The sequence below is a fragment of the Ambystoma mexicanum genome, chromosome 9 (assembly GCF_040938575.1).
Source record: "Ambystoma mexicanum isolate Mex_15411 chromosome 9, UKY_AmexF1_1, whole genome shotgun sequence".
Lineage (NCBI taxonomy): Eukaryota > Metazoa > Chordata > Amphibia > Caudata > Ambystomatidae > Ambystoma > Ambystoma mexicanum.
Window position 1 is genome coordinate 1,218,754,231 of NC_090931.1, and position 16,181 is coordinate 1,218,770,411.

General features: G+C 42.3%; 1 protein-coding gene across 4 annotated transcripts in view; it reads left to right on the forward strand.

Moving 5' to 3' along the window:
• The window catches only part of ZRANB3 (zinc finger RANBP2-type containing 3), a 2,038,675-nt gene that overhangs the window by 1,484,133 nt on the left and 538,361 nt on the right, over nt 1-16,181 (forward strand). For 3 of the 4 annotated variants that reach the window (XM_069616553.1, XM_069616554.1, XM_069616556.1), the window contains one exon: nt 10,704-10,795. In XM_069616553.1, the coding sequence (XP_069472654.1) occupies nt 10,704-10,795 (92 nt within the window). The remainder of the gene's footprint in view (nt 1-10,703; nt 10,796-16,181) is intronic. The other variant, XM_069616555.1, reaches the window with a different exon arrangement.

Genomic DNA, 16,181 nt, shown 5'->3' on the forward strand with positions numbered 1-16,181 from the left:
GACACTCCAAGTGTCAAGTGAAATACTTATGGAATGAAAAGAACTTTGTGTTGTATTTGGAGCGGAACTTGGCCGTTGAAAATAACTTTCTTGATTCGAACTTTGGTTTGAAATATCCTGAATTAATCCTGGAATGGGGATCTGACCCTGGTTACAAGGATACATGGTTACAAGGTTTGTTTGAATATAAATGTTATTTTATTGAGTTTAAATGGCCATGATACCTGTATGATTTATTTGTATGAATAAGTGTGTGTTTGATATTAGAGTGTTTTCCTTTAGTCTTAGTTTCACAGACAGGGAAATCCTCATTAGGTTAGCGAAAGTGAGGCGTTTATCTCACCCTTATTATTTAATAAAATGGCTACTTGTGAGAAAACTCTACTTGTCCGTCTTCCATTTCTGACGCCTCACTCTGTATACATCTGTACCAGTAAATCTGTTTGAATCCTGATGTCTCTGCCTTAATACCTTGGCACACAGCTGAAATAATTAATATGCCAGCCACACAGTTGTATGGCTCATTACACTGCAACCCACATCTGAGACACGCATGCACACACACACATGCACACGCACACACACGTCTGGCTCACTGTTTTTTTCCTGTATACTTTACACAAAGCCTTTTAGACAAATTAGTTTGTGTATGCAAACAACTCTTGAGCTCGTTACATCTACCTCTGAACACCTGACAATAAGTTTATAGAATCATTGTGTTAAGCTACACAGCAGTTTTTAATTGATATAGCTAATTATACTGCTGGCCACATAACACATAGCTAGATTGTTTCCTTTTTGTCTGAAATCCTAGCAAAGAATCGTTGACTGACCCATTGTGTTAAACGACTTGACTAGCACTTAACTAGAATGAATCTTAGTGTTTTAGCACCACTACATCTGTATAGTTCACTAAACAGCAGACTGCATAACAAAGCTAGATTGACCCACATTTTGCCTGCAATTCCCGCTATATTCTTGTTCTGTTTAGAATAGCATTGTATCGTGTTTAGAGTAGCAATTATCCAGAGTGAATATGTCTAGCAATCAATAAATCTGCATAGCTCATTATACCTCTGACCCATTAATGCATAGCTAGGCTTACTGTTTTTTGCCTGAAATGCTAGCTAAAAATGTTTGACTCATTGTGATTAGCATGCATGGCTATCAATTAACTAAATCTTTGTTTACCATCCACTACATCTGCAGCATGCATACATAACACATAAAACATATACTACTAATTATTGAGTTACACATTACAACTTTGCTTCTCACCATACTGCTCCCTGCATACCTAACACATAGCTGAATTTCACTCTTTGTAATTGCATGTATACCAGACACATCACCACATAGACTCTGCTGGTGTGCAGTGCACACAGACACAACATGGAGCCACTTTGGAACATTACACTTGTATTGTTTTTTATACTACAACCATGCATATCCATTGCTGGTCTGCACCTTTGCACTCAGTGAAATCTACCACCAAGAGCATGGAAGTTGCAATGCCCTTGCAGGGAAGTCATTTGGGGGTCGCCAGGGGTCGCAGCTGCGACCCCTGATTTCTCCCTTGCTACCCCTGTGGTCTCCTTTGCTACCCCTTAAAAAACCTTCTTTTTTTGTAAACTCCTTCGCTGTGGTCAGTGCCATGTGGCTTTTTGTTTCTGGAGTGGATGGCTTTCTTGTTTAGACCATTTAAAAAAAACAGAGGGTACCAAAAGTATAACACTTTGAGCAGTGACCGTTAATAACAAAATAGAAATAACAAATCATTTGTCTTTCTGGAATTCTATACAATAATTGCTAGACTCATTAAAGGTTTATTTCAGGCACACTTCAGGGGATGAGTCACTAATTTAGTCTGTTCTTAAACACCTCAACTCAGCCTTTTATCCTTCTGAGGTCGATAAATGAGTACCAACACAGGTTGGGTGATATTGTATGTATATTTGTTCTATATAAAGCGCTTAAGCATAAGTGCTATATAATAACATCATTATCATTTGGCCTTGGACTTCTGCTTGCATTCACAATCATTTGGTAATATGAGCCTATACAGACTGATATTAACGATACATATGGTGATCCATTCTTGCATGAAATGAAGATCACATTATAGTGATATCGTAAGCATATTATTTTGTAGTGTACTTGGGAACAATGCTATGTGATGCCACTTCCTGTTTTATCAAGGGGTGAAAGGTTGTGTTCCATCGCTTTCCGTGATGTCATTTAGGGGCGGGGTCACATACCACCAATTCCCGTGATGTCATCAGTGGTCAAGGGTTGTGTAATGTCACTTCCGATACCCCTGACATTTTGGTGAAATGACATCCCTCCTTCCTCGCCCCCACTTTTCACAGCCCCCTGGCCGCAACTAACTCCTCACTTATAAAATCTTGCATCCTTACACCTCCCACACTCCTACAGATGACCTCCTAAATCTAGTGTACGTCAGAGATATAGACCCTATGTATCTTCTATCAACAGCCATGCTGTCAGTTGTTGCACTCCACAGTCCGGGGGATGCCCATATATCTAACCTTTGCCGTCGGTGCCAACCACAAACAATTTAGAGATTTTTATATCGACACACAGGTAACGGGTACTTGCGACATGCATCCATCAACATCAAAGGTTTCTTCATCAGCCTTCCCGCTATCTGACTAACACACCCCACCTTTCCTTCTTACAGAGCCAAATGCAGCAAGGCCAACATTATAGGCGGAAGAGCGCTATATAAGACCACTTAACATTATATTACCTGTCACGTATGTCATGTTTAACTTTCTGTTGACCCTTCGATCATCTTGGCTGTGCATACTAACTTCAATCAATTATTTTGTATCTAGCAATGATTCCAGCTTTGCCTTATACAAAATGCTGGTAAATAGGTTCAGCAGTTTGGAGATTATAATAATTTTAGCAAGTGATAGTCTGCCTACCATAACATTGGGTACTTTATCCATTTCTCCACCTTTGCTCTTAGTGCAGAGCGATCATTGGGTTACTGTGAAATATTTTCTGTCGGGCACTGCGCATCTTCACACCTAAAAATTTGTACACATCTTGTGCAATCTATATTGTCGAGTGTGGGAGCTCTCTTTCTACCTCTCGATTTAAACAGAACAGTTCCCATTTGTCTGACTTTGTTTTTAGGCTGAATACTTTGCTGAACTTATCCACTACGCGTAGCTCCATCTTTATCAACGTATTGCATTTTCCTGAAAAAAGTAGAAAATCATGCACATAAAGGGCGGTGATCTCTCTTCTCCCCGTGTTCACTATGTGCTCCATCATGAGGACAAATAGTAATGGGGGCAGAGGCCTCCCGTGTCTGATGCGTCCATGAAGGTTAAATTCCTGTGATATGCTACTGTTTTCTTTTTTCCGTTTTTGTTTCCATCCTTCTTTTTATTTATGACAGTGTGTGAAGCAAAACACTGTAAAATCATCTAACACAACCAGTGAAGAAAATTCAGAACCAGCAAAAAAGGAGGGGGATGGGTGAGAAAAAGAAGATGGACACGATAGCACTTTCAGTGTCAAATTCGAATTATAATAATATAGCAATCACACTATTGTAACTTAAAAAGTAACTTAAAGTAAATATATATTATTTTGAGAGTCACACAGGATAAGGCCCCTAAAAAAAGTTGTATATGTAGTATAAGAAAAAGCGTACTGTCATCCGACAACCAAATAGGGTACCCTTCAGGAGATGGCAACATCCGTTAACATTATTCAAAATTCCTAAATTAGCAAACCGGATGCTTTTAGAGCTCAAAATAGAAGTGCTTCTTTTTTCTCTTTAGATGAGGCAAAAAACTGCATAGGTTATCCGCCATTGTGCAACCAATATTCAGCTTGAAGAATGCAATGGGTCTCTTAAAGCATGGTGATATTGATTTCATTTGCAACTTCCTCAGAACACTTTTTCTTCATTGCAGAGTTCAGACCATGAGCATTAAGAGTTAAGATCCTAAAGAGTTCAGTGCATGAAAGTGATCATCAATTGCAGATATAGGTACCGACCCTATACTTGAAACCCACAAATCCAATAATAATCTTATAAAGAAACAATGGATTCACTCTTGTGCTATACTTCCCAGTATTTCAATTTACACTTATTCCTCTCGTACTTCCAAATCTCGAATCTACCCAATGGGGGATGGGTACTTCAAGCCAATCGCCTTCGGTAACTTGATGGAGCAATATCAGCTAGACCCATCTCCATGGGGACCTGTTCTGCTCTGCCATTTCCATCATGAATCAGTATTAGTAACTCCCCAGAACGGATCCTTGTTGCTAATGAATTTAATCAACGAACTACTTTGTTGCATTTCTCAGAACAAGTTTTTATTGAAATTCCTTCGGTACAAGCTTCTGAGAAAAACGCTCTTACATAATATTACTTTTTGTACTTTGGGTTAATACCCCCTTTCCTCTCCCTCCCCCTTTCGCGGTTCCACTCTTCATTTCCCAATCACTTCTCATATGCATAAAACTGGCTAGGCGCAACATCAAATATGAAGTAGCGTATACACAGTTTTACAGTATAACATGTATGGTTCTAATCCGGAAACATTACAAACAGTTGTAGATCTCGCAGTCTTTCAAGACACGTTAAATCTCTGTTCTCTAGGGAAAGAAAACGTATCAAAGTTGCCATAATCGGGTGAATGTTTTGAGTTTCTCTCAGATCTGTGGTCAATCTCTCCATTGAGAAAAAAGGACCTAGGCTTGTATGCCTTCGGTGTGGGCCGCACACCCCAGTTTCCCACTTGGGGTTAGTCAATTTTTTTGTGCTTCTTAATGAGTTAAAAAATAAACTTAGATAGTTTTTCAAAAATAAAGTATTTTCTGCTGTTCGAAAATAAGAATTTATTCAGTTCACATAGTGTCATGCTTTATTGGTTAAACTTCACCAATAAAGCCTTTACCGTATGTTGAGGCAAAATAAAAAACCCATATGGCTAATGCATTTCGGAATCTATCCTTCTTCAGAGCCAGGGTATTACTGTATTGCACACATTGCAGTATTTGTAAATGGCAATATCAACGTTACATTAGACACATGCACATGTTCAGATCAAAGTTCAACAATGCATAAAAACCACAAATTTGTAAAATTTAAACAGGGAGCCCACAAGGACAGACAGATTCAACAAGAATTCCACAGTCGAAGAGAGAGAGAGAGAGAGAGAGAGAGAGAGAGAGAGAGAGAGAGAGAAAGAAAAAAGTTTTCATCAGTCTAACTGTTCATGGTAAAATCATCGTTGTGCCCAAGCCAGAGTATTGGTGGTTATGTCCTTTGTGGTTTTTATGCATTATGCATTGTTGAACTTTGAAAACTCCGAAATGCATTAGCCATATGGGTTTTTTATTTTGCCTCAACATACAGTAAAGGCTTTATTGGTGAAGTTTAACCAATAAAGCATGAAACTATGTGAACTGAATACATTCTTATTTTTGAACAGCAGAAAAGACTTTATTTTTGAAAAACTATCTAAGTTTATTTTTTAACTCATTAAGAAGCAGAAAGAAATTGACTAACCCCAAGTGGGAATCTGGGGTGTGCGGCCCACACCGAAGGCATGGACTGGAAACCAAAAGAGGCCCTGTAAATAATTTTCAAAGTGGCCCCATATTACACATTTTCAGCAAGACCAACTCTTTTCCTATGGGGAAATTTAGAAATACCACACAAAAGAGGTCCAGGGTGCCGATACCTACCACAAATCTTTAGAGTTCCATATAGGCCAGTACACCCCTCCTTGGCTGCCAGTAACATAGACGTTACTAGTTTCCCCTTTGAAGAAAATAGGGAGTATATTGCCTTAACTAGTAGTCCCAATAATATCACACTTGGGTCTGACACATCTTGTCTGATTACCTTTTCTATATATTGTGTGACCCGTTCCCAGAATAGGACTATAACTGGGCACAACCACCATACATGGACAAATGAACCCACTTCCCCTCCAACATAGCCGTGATTTGCAGCCGTTCATCTTAAGGTGTTTTTCTAGATCTAAATACCATTTTTGTATAGGTTTATGTGTACTCTTTGTGTACACACCTTGATGAGTGGGTTGCCCTGATCGACATGTGTTCCCATTGTTCCTTAGTGGTCTCCCAAATCTCGCTCTCATTTCAATTGGTGTTTACTTAGTGTAGTTTGTTCAATACTCTATAAAATCTTATACATGTTTGAGATGAGGCCCTTGGAAATGCAAGATTATATCACATCCATTACTACGAATACGATTTTGACCACTATTGTATTTTTATTTATTTTTTACAACTTTTTTTATTAGTATATGCCATACAACAATAACAACAATGTAAACTTACAAACTTCATTTAGCATCTCAATGTCCCCTTATAACTTCCCAGTCCCTCCCCCCTTAACTGCCTATGTATAGTTCTAACTTCATTGTTATTACATCCACTTTCCCCGGTTCTGTCTTGCGCTTCCTGAGTCCCGCCTTCACTCTCTTTTGAGTTAAACAACGTCACAGTTAGGGCAATCCATTGAAGTATGTCTGCTCCAAGTTCCTGTTTTGTTCTCCCAGTGCTCTTTCCCATACTCCCGTTTCTGCCATAGACCATTTTCTCAGGTCTTCCCACCATCTATTGATACTTGGCTCCTTGGCCGCTTTCCATTGCATGGCTATTTTTTGTTTAGCTAGTATATATATATATATATATATAAGATTGTTTATCTTCCCCTAACAAACATGCTTCTGGGGATTGGATATCTAAATTAATACCACCTTGAGCAACTTTGCTTGCCTCCCTTCCCCAAAAAGCCTTCACCACCCGGCATTCCCAAAACATATGTACCAATCCTGCATTTCCTCTTTCCATTTGGTACATGTCCACTCACTCGTTCCTTTAAATGTTGCTATTTCCACTGGTCTTAGATATGCCCTTTGTGTAATGTAGAGTTGTATTAGCTGCAGCCTGGCATTTCTAGAGACCTTTTTGTGGTATGGGACTATACTTTGCCACTCTTTCTCATCAAACGTTCTCCCCAACAATTCCTCCCACCTTTCTTCCTCTGCATTTCAATTTGAACTCTCGAGGTGCAATCAATGAATACCTCATAAATTCTGGAAATAACATGCCCCCCCCCGAAATGTTTGTGTTTCCATGTCTTCACACCCTATAATCTCCTCCATGACAGATGGCCACCTACCTTTTATTGTACTTATCCTAGTCCTGTGTAGCAGGAACTGTTGCTTGTGTATACGTATGGCATCTTGTAGTTCCGTAAAATCTAGCAGCCTTTTTTTGTTCTTGATACCCCCTATCGTGGCAACCCTGCAAGACTCCCAGTGTGCCCGTACTCTCGTTCTATACCCATGTATCGCCGCCATTAGCGCTGCTAAGGGTGTCTGTGGTGATATTGGGTCTCCCAATCCCATGATTTTACAGGTCCTACGCCATATCTGTATTCCCAACTTCACTTAATTGGGGTGGCTATACCGTTTCCGCGGTGGAGTCCAAATCAAGTCTCTGAGCAGTTTTACTGTTAGTTGCAGGAGAATTGTATCTCCAGTAGGGTCATCCGCCATCCATTACACTACATACTGTAACTGGCACGCCAGAAAGTATAGGATTTTGCCCAATATTTTGTGCACATTTAATCGCAAATGAGTGCAGGGATAGACCCCCGCAGTGATAGACCTAACAGCCCCTCCCTCAAACCCCCACCTTATTAATACCCATACTCACCCACGTGCCCACCCCTCTGTATTGCAATGAAATGCGCCAAAAAAGTTCAGGCGAAATCTACCTCGCAGTAATGGACTGCAATGTCTTGGTACGATACTGTGGCCTTTTGTTCCCTGTATTTACTCGAAGTATTTCTCTTTGCTCATTATTAGCAAGTCGTCTCTAGTAGTTCTTTCTCAGATCCCCTTGTATAACCCCCAGTGTTTAAGTGGATGACCAAAGTGGAGGGGGCTTGCAAAAAGGAATAAGTGGATGTGAAGGGAAGAAAGAATGAAGAGCAAATAAAAATAGAACTAAGGACTGATGATGCAAAACCTGTGGAGGGAGCAGAACAATTATCATGAGAGGGAAAATGAGAGAAGAAAACACAGAAATGTAGAAATGTTAAGAGGGTAAATAACTACCAAAAATAGTAGTGAGCAAACGAGTATATTTAGAATGAGGAAGATTGAAAACAAGTGAAAGTAGAAAATGATCTGAGGAACAGATTTCCGAGGTAAACCAAAGAGGCAGGTGGAAGAAAGGAATTTATGAGGCTGAGAGGAGCCAGCAACATGAGTAGGAGTTAAGACTACCCATAGAAATTGTAGTTTGAGGGAAGAGAAAGTGAAGGAGATGAAGGGTGGGTAGTATTACGATATTTTGAAGACTATAAAAGGAGAAGAAAGGAAAGAAAAGAGACCAGGTCATCACAAAAAGTAGAGAGAGGGCTCGGAGGCTGACAGGGCATTAGGAAAGCGACTGAAAAAGGACCCACTGTAGAATTCAAAGGTTGGAGTAAGAGGGGGAGATTAGAAAGAGTAGGAGAAAGAGACCAGTAAAAATTTAACACAATTCAAGTGCCCCCACCTTTACCAGAAAGGCAAAGGAATTCAGAGAGCTTTGTAAGGGAAGAAGAGCGGGTAGTCGAGTAACAGTATTAAGAGGACGAATACAGATCTCTGTGTAACCGAGAAATAGGAATTTATGTCTAAGAAATGGATCAAGAATGAAATGGGTTTTATTATAAACTGAGCAGGCAGTCGATAGCCCAATAGAAACTGAAGGTGGAATACATTTGAACAATAGGATGATAAATTAAATGAAAGAATTAACCAGATGCTGGTTCTCTCAGCTTCACAGCCATATACAGTTTTCCGTAAGGTTGATGTTGTTTTTCAAATGTATCCAGCCTTTCTACCAAAGATTGATTTGGCAGTTCACATTAATGGACGCACAGAAATAACATTATCAATTGATATGTATATCATGTAGACACAATATCCATGGAATTGTTTTGGCAAGGATGAGATGGAACCCAATATCCTTAATTTGAGTTATTGAAGGTATTGGGAATGAGATGGGAAATGAAATAGTAGTACAATGTGATAGGTAGGGTATATTTGTAATTCAGTGTTATATTAAAGTGATTTCTTTAGGATGTAATGATGTTTAAACTCTTGTGGCAGGAATTGAGAATTGATTGGTTTTATCTATCTATTATTAGGACAAAGCTTGGTATGTTAATGTATCCTGTTTTGTTACTACATATAATTGTAATTTTGTGTAAGACTTACTTGTAACCAATTCACAATCCATCAAAATCACATTGATAATGAGGTAGTGCTGCCCACCTTTCCTATCTCTGCAGATGGAAGGAGAGAGGATACTGCATTGCCTTGACGTCCGGAGAGCTCTCCAAGTTTACCTGGACCATGCCAAGACAATGGGCCTCATTACGAGCATGGCAGTAGCCGTGCCTGTATGGCCGGCGCGGCTACTGCCATGCTCGCTGTCGGCACCACCACCCGCGATTGGGCAATAACCGTCCCGTTACGAGATGAATGGGCCGGTAATTGCACATTCGCGGGTGGCCGTATTGCCCGGCTCCCGATGCCCATAGGGCAGAATGAGGGTGGGGAGCATGGTTACACCGGCACCGTTAATAACGGTGCCAGTGCAATCACGTGTTCTGCTCTCGGGTGCCGCACAGCCCGCCAATTAAGACCTGGCGGGCTGTCAGGAACCCACGAGCAGAACTCATGATGCGGCGGGACAGTATGAACTGTGCCAGTCCCTTACCGGCACCGTTCATACTGTTCCCGCCACTATTGTAATGAGGCCCAATGACTGTCTTTTTATTACAACCGGCAGACAGAACACAGGTATTCAGGTCCCAAAGGCTTCAGTCACCAGGTGGATTGTGGTGTGTATTCTGGAAGCTTGCAAGTCTCAAGAAAAAAAATAATCTTAAGGTTTGTCATGCCAATACAGTAAGAGCTAGGCTGCTGCATTGACATTTCAGCGAAATGTGCGATGGGATATAATTGGCAAAGCGGGTACCTGTGTCCCCTCAGTCTTCTGCAAGGGAATCCCTCTTTGCCTTCTGCACGCATTACTGTGTGGATAAAGGTTCCAGAAAAGATGCCAGGCTTGTCCAGTCAGTACTTCAGAGCCTTTTTGGGTATGTCTTTAGGTCCACTTCCCTGGGATGCTTATGCTACTCAATCTCCCATCAGCATGGAGGAAAGGGGACGGGATGTTAGAGTAACAAGTAACTCACTGCTGTACTCCTATAGGCCATAATCTTCTTTCCTCTATATGCCCTGCCCTCCATAGACATAATATTGTTAGACTAGGATACCGGACGGGCAGATCCAAGGGCTGACTGGTGTGGCCGTTGGGTGGAGTTAGTCATGCCCCCACTGCCACATCAAGTTGCGCAACTAATTTTAAGGGGAAGTTATATTTTTTGCTGTGTAGAAGTCTCTGGTCCATCCCCATAGGATAAACACCAATACGTATGTTGTACAGTGGATTATGTTCTAGGAGTACAGAAGTCGCTAAGGTGAGTAACTTACTCTGTATTACATTGGCAAATATTTATTCTAAGCCCACACAATAGGGTCATCGTATAATTTGCCTCAATGATGTGTATTTATTTAATTGAATAAACTTTAATACTACTGTTGTAGAAGGTGTGGAGAATTTGGATCCTTCTCGCATATTTGATGGTCTGATGTTCTGTGCCAGTAAAAATACGGACCGGATCTATCTCTATACAAAGGTAAGTCTAATTAAACTTGGTCTTCCATTGTTCTTTTCTGAAATGTGGTTTTGTCTGGGATAGATACTGCCAGCATTTTGGTTGGGTGCTTCCTTTTCCACACAATGATAGTGCAGCTTTGCATTTGAAATGTTGTAACCCTCACAGGGTAGCATAGTCCTACCCTGTTATCCCGTTATCCTCATTGGTCCTAAAGAAACATCCAAACTTGGTAAACAATATTGTAACTTCACCATCGAGAACTCCATCATCGCTGCCTCCTCATCAGTAAAGGCACTAGGGGTCTACCTAGACTCCACTCTGTGGAGTCTAGGTAGACCCCTACCATAGGGGCTCATATAGAGCTACCATAGGGGCAAAACTAAATTATTGTAATGTTCTCATAGCAGGCACCTCGGAAAAAAATGTAAATAGGCTCCAAGTCATACAAAAGAATGCTCTCAGAGCAGCACTAAGCATCCCCAAAAGAGACCACATTGCACAGGCTAGGAGAGCTGCTCACTGGCTCCCCGTTAAGGAACATGAACCTTCAAGATCCTCACCCTAGCGCATAAGTGCTTAACACTCACAGCCCGCCTTACCTTTCAGAGATTATTATCAGAGCCACTTCCTCATGCTCGAAAAGAACCTGCCACACCAACCAAATTCGCATTCCGCCCATCAAAAGAGCCAAGGCAGGTGGGATTGGCTTCCCCCATTTAGCACCTAAACTATGGAACGCCCTACCCAACTCACTCAGAGTGGAGACCTCCCTCTCAGCCTTCCGGAAAGTGTTAAAAACCACACTCTTCAACTAACACAGCCCTTTCTCTCGCCGCTCCCCAACCTCCGCCTACACCGCCCCTTCCCTCCTCCCGTTTTGTGTTTGTGATTAAGAATGTATTTTGTAACTAAGCATGTATTTTGTAACTAAGCGAGTTGTCTTGTAACAGCGCCACAATGCCCTCGGGCTGTTGTGCGCTCTACAAAGTTTAATAATAAATAAATAAATATAAATCCTGGATAAAGTGTGATGCAGAGAGTATACACTTCTCAGAATGTTGGGCTGCTATGTCGGTACCTAAACACAGTTGGCTACCAGAATTTAAAGTGAGTGGAAGTGAGAGTACGCTACATATGGCTACTTATATAAAATAGTGCGTATTGGAGGAGAGCAGCATGGTTTGTCTGCTAAGTGTCCCTTGACGTTATAAATCAGTATACATACGTCTTTCTTTTATGCATTAACAAATTGTATGTAAACGTGAGGAGTAAATTGCAGTTTGTTTACTCGCATGTCTCCCCTCAAACCAAGTTCTGCTTTTTATTGGGACTTGATAATACGCCTTAATCTTATTATGAGGGTGACAGAGCGGTCCTGACATGTCCACTTCAGTCTGCTGGGTCACAGACGTCGGAAGACCGTGGTGAAGGCAGAAGTGTACTAGGACCTCGCAGTTGCATCAGGGACAAGCCAAAAGCCCTAGGAGCGTAAAGCCTGCAAACTACCGACAATTATTCCCCCGTGAAAACGGATAACAAATGCAAAGAGCATAGACCGCTTGCTGTAACTCTAACAGTGCGAGGCACTGTGCAAGATGGTGAAAATGTATTCTGCGAACAGGCGCATTATTATTGCTGAGTGAGTGCTGAGCTGCCAGGGCAGATTTTACATTGACCAGCGAGTAGGTGGTGTTGCAGTAAAGACTAGAATATCTGCTGGCCCTGAGTACAATTGATTCAGAAAATCGTTGTTCGGCTGTTAGGCAGAAACCTGTGCAGTTCCCTTAGGGACCACTGCAAAAAGTTTAAGTCCACAGGAGTTGGCAGTAAACCCAATTGGTAGCAGTCTGTACCACCCAGATTTACCTGGTAGCTGTGGCTGAGCAGTCAGACTTCTCTCAAGAAGAGTTAGGCAGTATATAGAGTATACACAATAGGGCCAAAAATAGTGTAGTACAAGCAAACACTGACCAGAGCCTTGGTATAAAAGTATATAATTATTTATTTAAAAACACACTTGTAAAAATACACTGGCACTAATATGCCAAGCAAGTTCAAACACAGTCACTAGAAATATGTACACCTCCCTAGTTAATTATTTGACAAGTCTAGGTTAAGACACCACTTATTTAGCAAAACCGAGGTGAGCGCGTAACCGTAGATGGCACTCCAATAATTTGTTTAAAAAGGGAGAGAAAAGGCAGAAATAGGAAAACACACAGTACCAACACTTTTAAGAAACCACAGCAAGTCAAGAAAGGCAGTGTCTACTGCAGAGCAAAAAGTTCATAGGCCAGGCCCACTCTTGGAGAGACCAAGGCAGAATGTGCCCAAGATCACACAGTGGAAATGCACTCAAAGTCTTTGCAGGAAAGTCAAAACAGCTTGTATCAAGTTAGAAAGGTAATTTTAACAGGACTGTGGTCACCCCAGGATAGATAGTGAAGGATTTACGGGACACCTTGGACAGTCTGTTGCAAGGGAGACCAGGCGGGGCACAGTACCTGAAATGGTGAGAAAGCTCCAGCGGGGGCAGTTGTTCCTGGCAGCGGGTGCAAGTCGGGCTTCGTCCAGGGGAAGAGAAGATCTCGACGTGGAGGAAAGCTGGAGGTCGTTGCTCTGCCAGGGAAGAAACCGGCCGCAGAGTTTCCAGGTTAAAAGGTACTACCCTTTTATTCACGGTAGTGGTGAAGCGTGGCTATCCGGCCGCCGTGGTGCTTGATACAGGCGATTCGACCACGAGACGATCCAGGAAGGCGAAAAATGCAAACTGGTTGGTCCCACCAGCTCAAGGGGAAGAAGACTCTCCTGGAAGAAGATCTCCTCTTTCGTCTGGAAAGTGGTGAGTTTCGTACAGCAGGGCTCCACCGGTGGTGTCGTCGTCGTAGATGGCTCAGCTTCTCCCCTCTTCAGATTCTTTAGGTCCTGTGGCGACTTCTGAAGTTCCAGTCCCCAAAGCCCTGCTTTTATGCAGCAAAATCCCCATTCATCAGCTAAGCTGTCACTCAAACATGCTAAGTGGTGAGCCGGGCGGCTCACCACTGGGCCAATCACACAAGAGTGCGACTTGAATTGCCAAGGCAACTCAGTCCAGGGTGCCTAATCCCCCTCTCACACATCCTGTTGACCCCTGACAGAGTGGCACAATTTGGAGAGCTTCTGTGGAGAAGCCTGCCAAAAAGTGGAACAAAGGGCTTGACTTCGGTTAGAGTTTCAGAGGCGAACACAAACGCCATTTTAAAACCGGGTTCTGGCAAAAAGACCCAACCCGGGAATAAAAAAATAAATAACACAGCGGTATCTTTAACATTGCACCACAAAGTGGCGCGTTTAAAATGAATGGTAAAATCCCATAGGAAATATTCCGGTGGAATATTTCGCGTGGTATCCACTGCCACCAGCCAGAAACTCGACAAGGGGGGACTGGATAGTGCCCCCTTGGAAAACAGAGCCAGGGGTAATCGAATTACCCCTACCAGTACTTCCACAATATGATGGTTTGTACTGGTTCTGTTCACAATTTAAGACCAGTAAAGCCAATGGTGACTTTGCATGCCCTGGGAGACAGTAGTCAGTCCCAGGGTATGGAGTCTATGTTTGGGGGTCACTATGACACCCCTGTGTTACTGCACTGAGGGTGCTGTGTAACACACTTACCAAAAACACATGAAGCCCTATGGAGTAAAAGACCTCATATCCCATAAAGCACATTCACAGTCAGGACATTCTCAAATCATGCCTAAGAGTGGAAGAAAGAGTCTCACTCTTAGCAGGAGAAATAAAATAAACCCCAAGCGTCCAGCAAAGCTGCTGGGGGACTCACTACGTTTGGGAAATTAGCCTTAACAGAGAATCAGACCCTGCCGCTCATAGCAATTTTGCGATCCCGCAAAATGCCGCAAAAATGGGCATTTTGAACAAAAAAAGCATCTTTGAAAAAAATGAAAAAAACATTTACATTTTTTTTTAAGTAATCTGCAAAAATTACTGTTTAAAAAAAAAAGAATCCTCAGGGTGCCAGCTCCTCAACTTTTTTTTTTTTACACAAGAAATGAAAACACTTGCGCCCCAAAAAAGTGCAGCCCAATCCACAAGGGACACATGAATGGGCACATTTTATATGCGCGCCCATTCAGATGGCCTTTTTCACCTCCTTGATCAAATAAAGTGGCGTTTCTGTCAATTTAAAAGTGCATCCCTCATTTCCAAGCAAGATGCACTTTTCAATGTGCAGAAATTGTAGACAACCCTACACGCACGGGTTGTGGGGCTGCCACTTTGACAGGGTCTTTCCTGACCCTGTCATGCATTTCTTTTAAGGTATGAACCGCTGCTGAGTCGCTTGCATTGCTGTTCCTCAAACAGGATAAAAATGCATTTTTTGGGTAGCATTTTACAGCGGCAGGCACCTGGAGTGCCTGTCCCTCTGAAAGGCGCTGGGAACTTGTAGAACACTGTCGGGAGAGCGATTCTATTGAAAGTACTGCCCATTTTGATGACAAAAATCTATCGAATGTTACAATTTGACCAATTTTGTCCAGTGCTATTCGATCGATTTTTATAAATACTGAACATGTGTTGAGGGGGTGTCACCCGCTCCCCATGTCCAGTATTTTTGGTCTAGGGGGGTTGCAGAAGTGTCTTGCCCCTTTTCCTCAACATTGGAGGCGGGGACAGAAAAAAGAAAATAACGAAAACGGGACCCTGCGGAGTCCGATCCGACCCACGTTAGAGGGACGGATCTGGCACCGCACGGTTGCAGGGGAAGCGGCAGCGACCAAGCAGTTAAGTAGGGGAGGGCGTGGGGTGGTGGTGAAAGGTACAGTTTGGTTTTTTGGCTGAAGTGCAAATCAATTTGCAGCAAAATTGACTACGGTCAATTCTGCCGCAAATAATTACACTTCCGTCAAACAACCCAGAACACCATTCAAAGCAGCTGGCCAGCGCACAATTTGTGCTACAGCTCAAGCCTGTGAAAATTCGCTGGTCACCTTTGAGAGTAAGGTGACCTGCTCATTTCCAAAAATGGGTTGTCTAAAAATAGCATATCCTCCGTTCTTTTTTTAAATGCCCCATTATTTGAGGAACGGGGTCAAAATGTACATTAAAAAAAATAAAAAAATGATTACACTATGAGAGAGAGGGAGAGTGATGGGTGAGATGTGAAGTGATAGGCAAGAAAGCAGAGGGAGAGCAGTGGGTCAGAAGAGGAAGTGCTGCACGAGAGAGCAGAGGAAGCAGTGATGCGGTGGGCCAGAAATCTGAGAGCAAGCAGAGGTACAGAAAGTAGAGGGAGCGTGTGGTCAGTGAGCCAGAAAGCAGAGAGGAAGCGGTTGGCCAGAAATAGGCAGTGAGCTGCAGATTGGGAAAAAGGTTGAGGGAAGAATGCGATAGAATGGGAGAA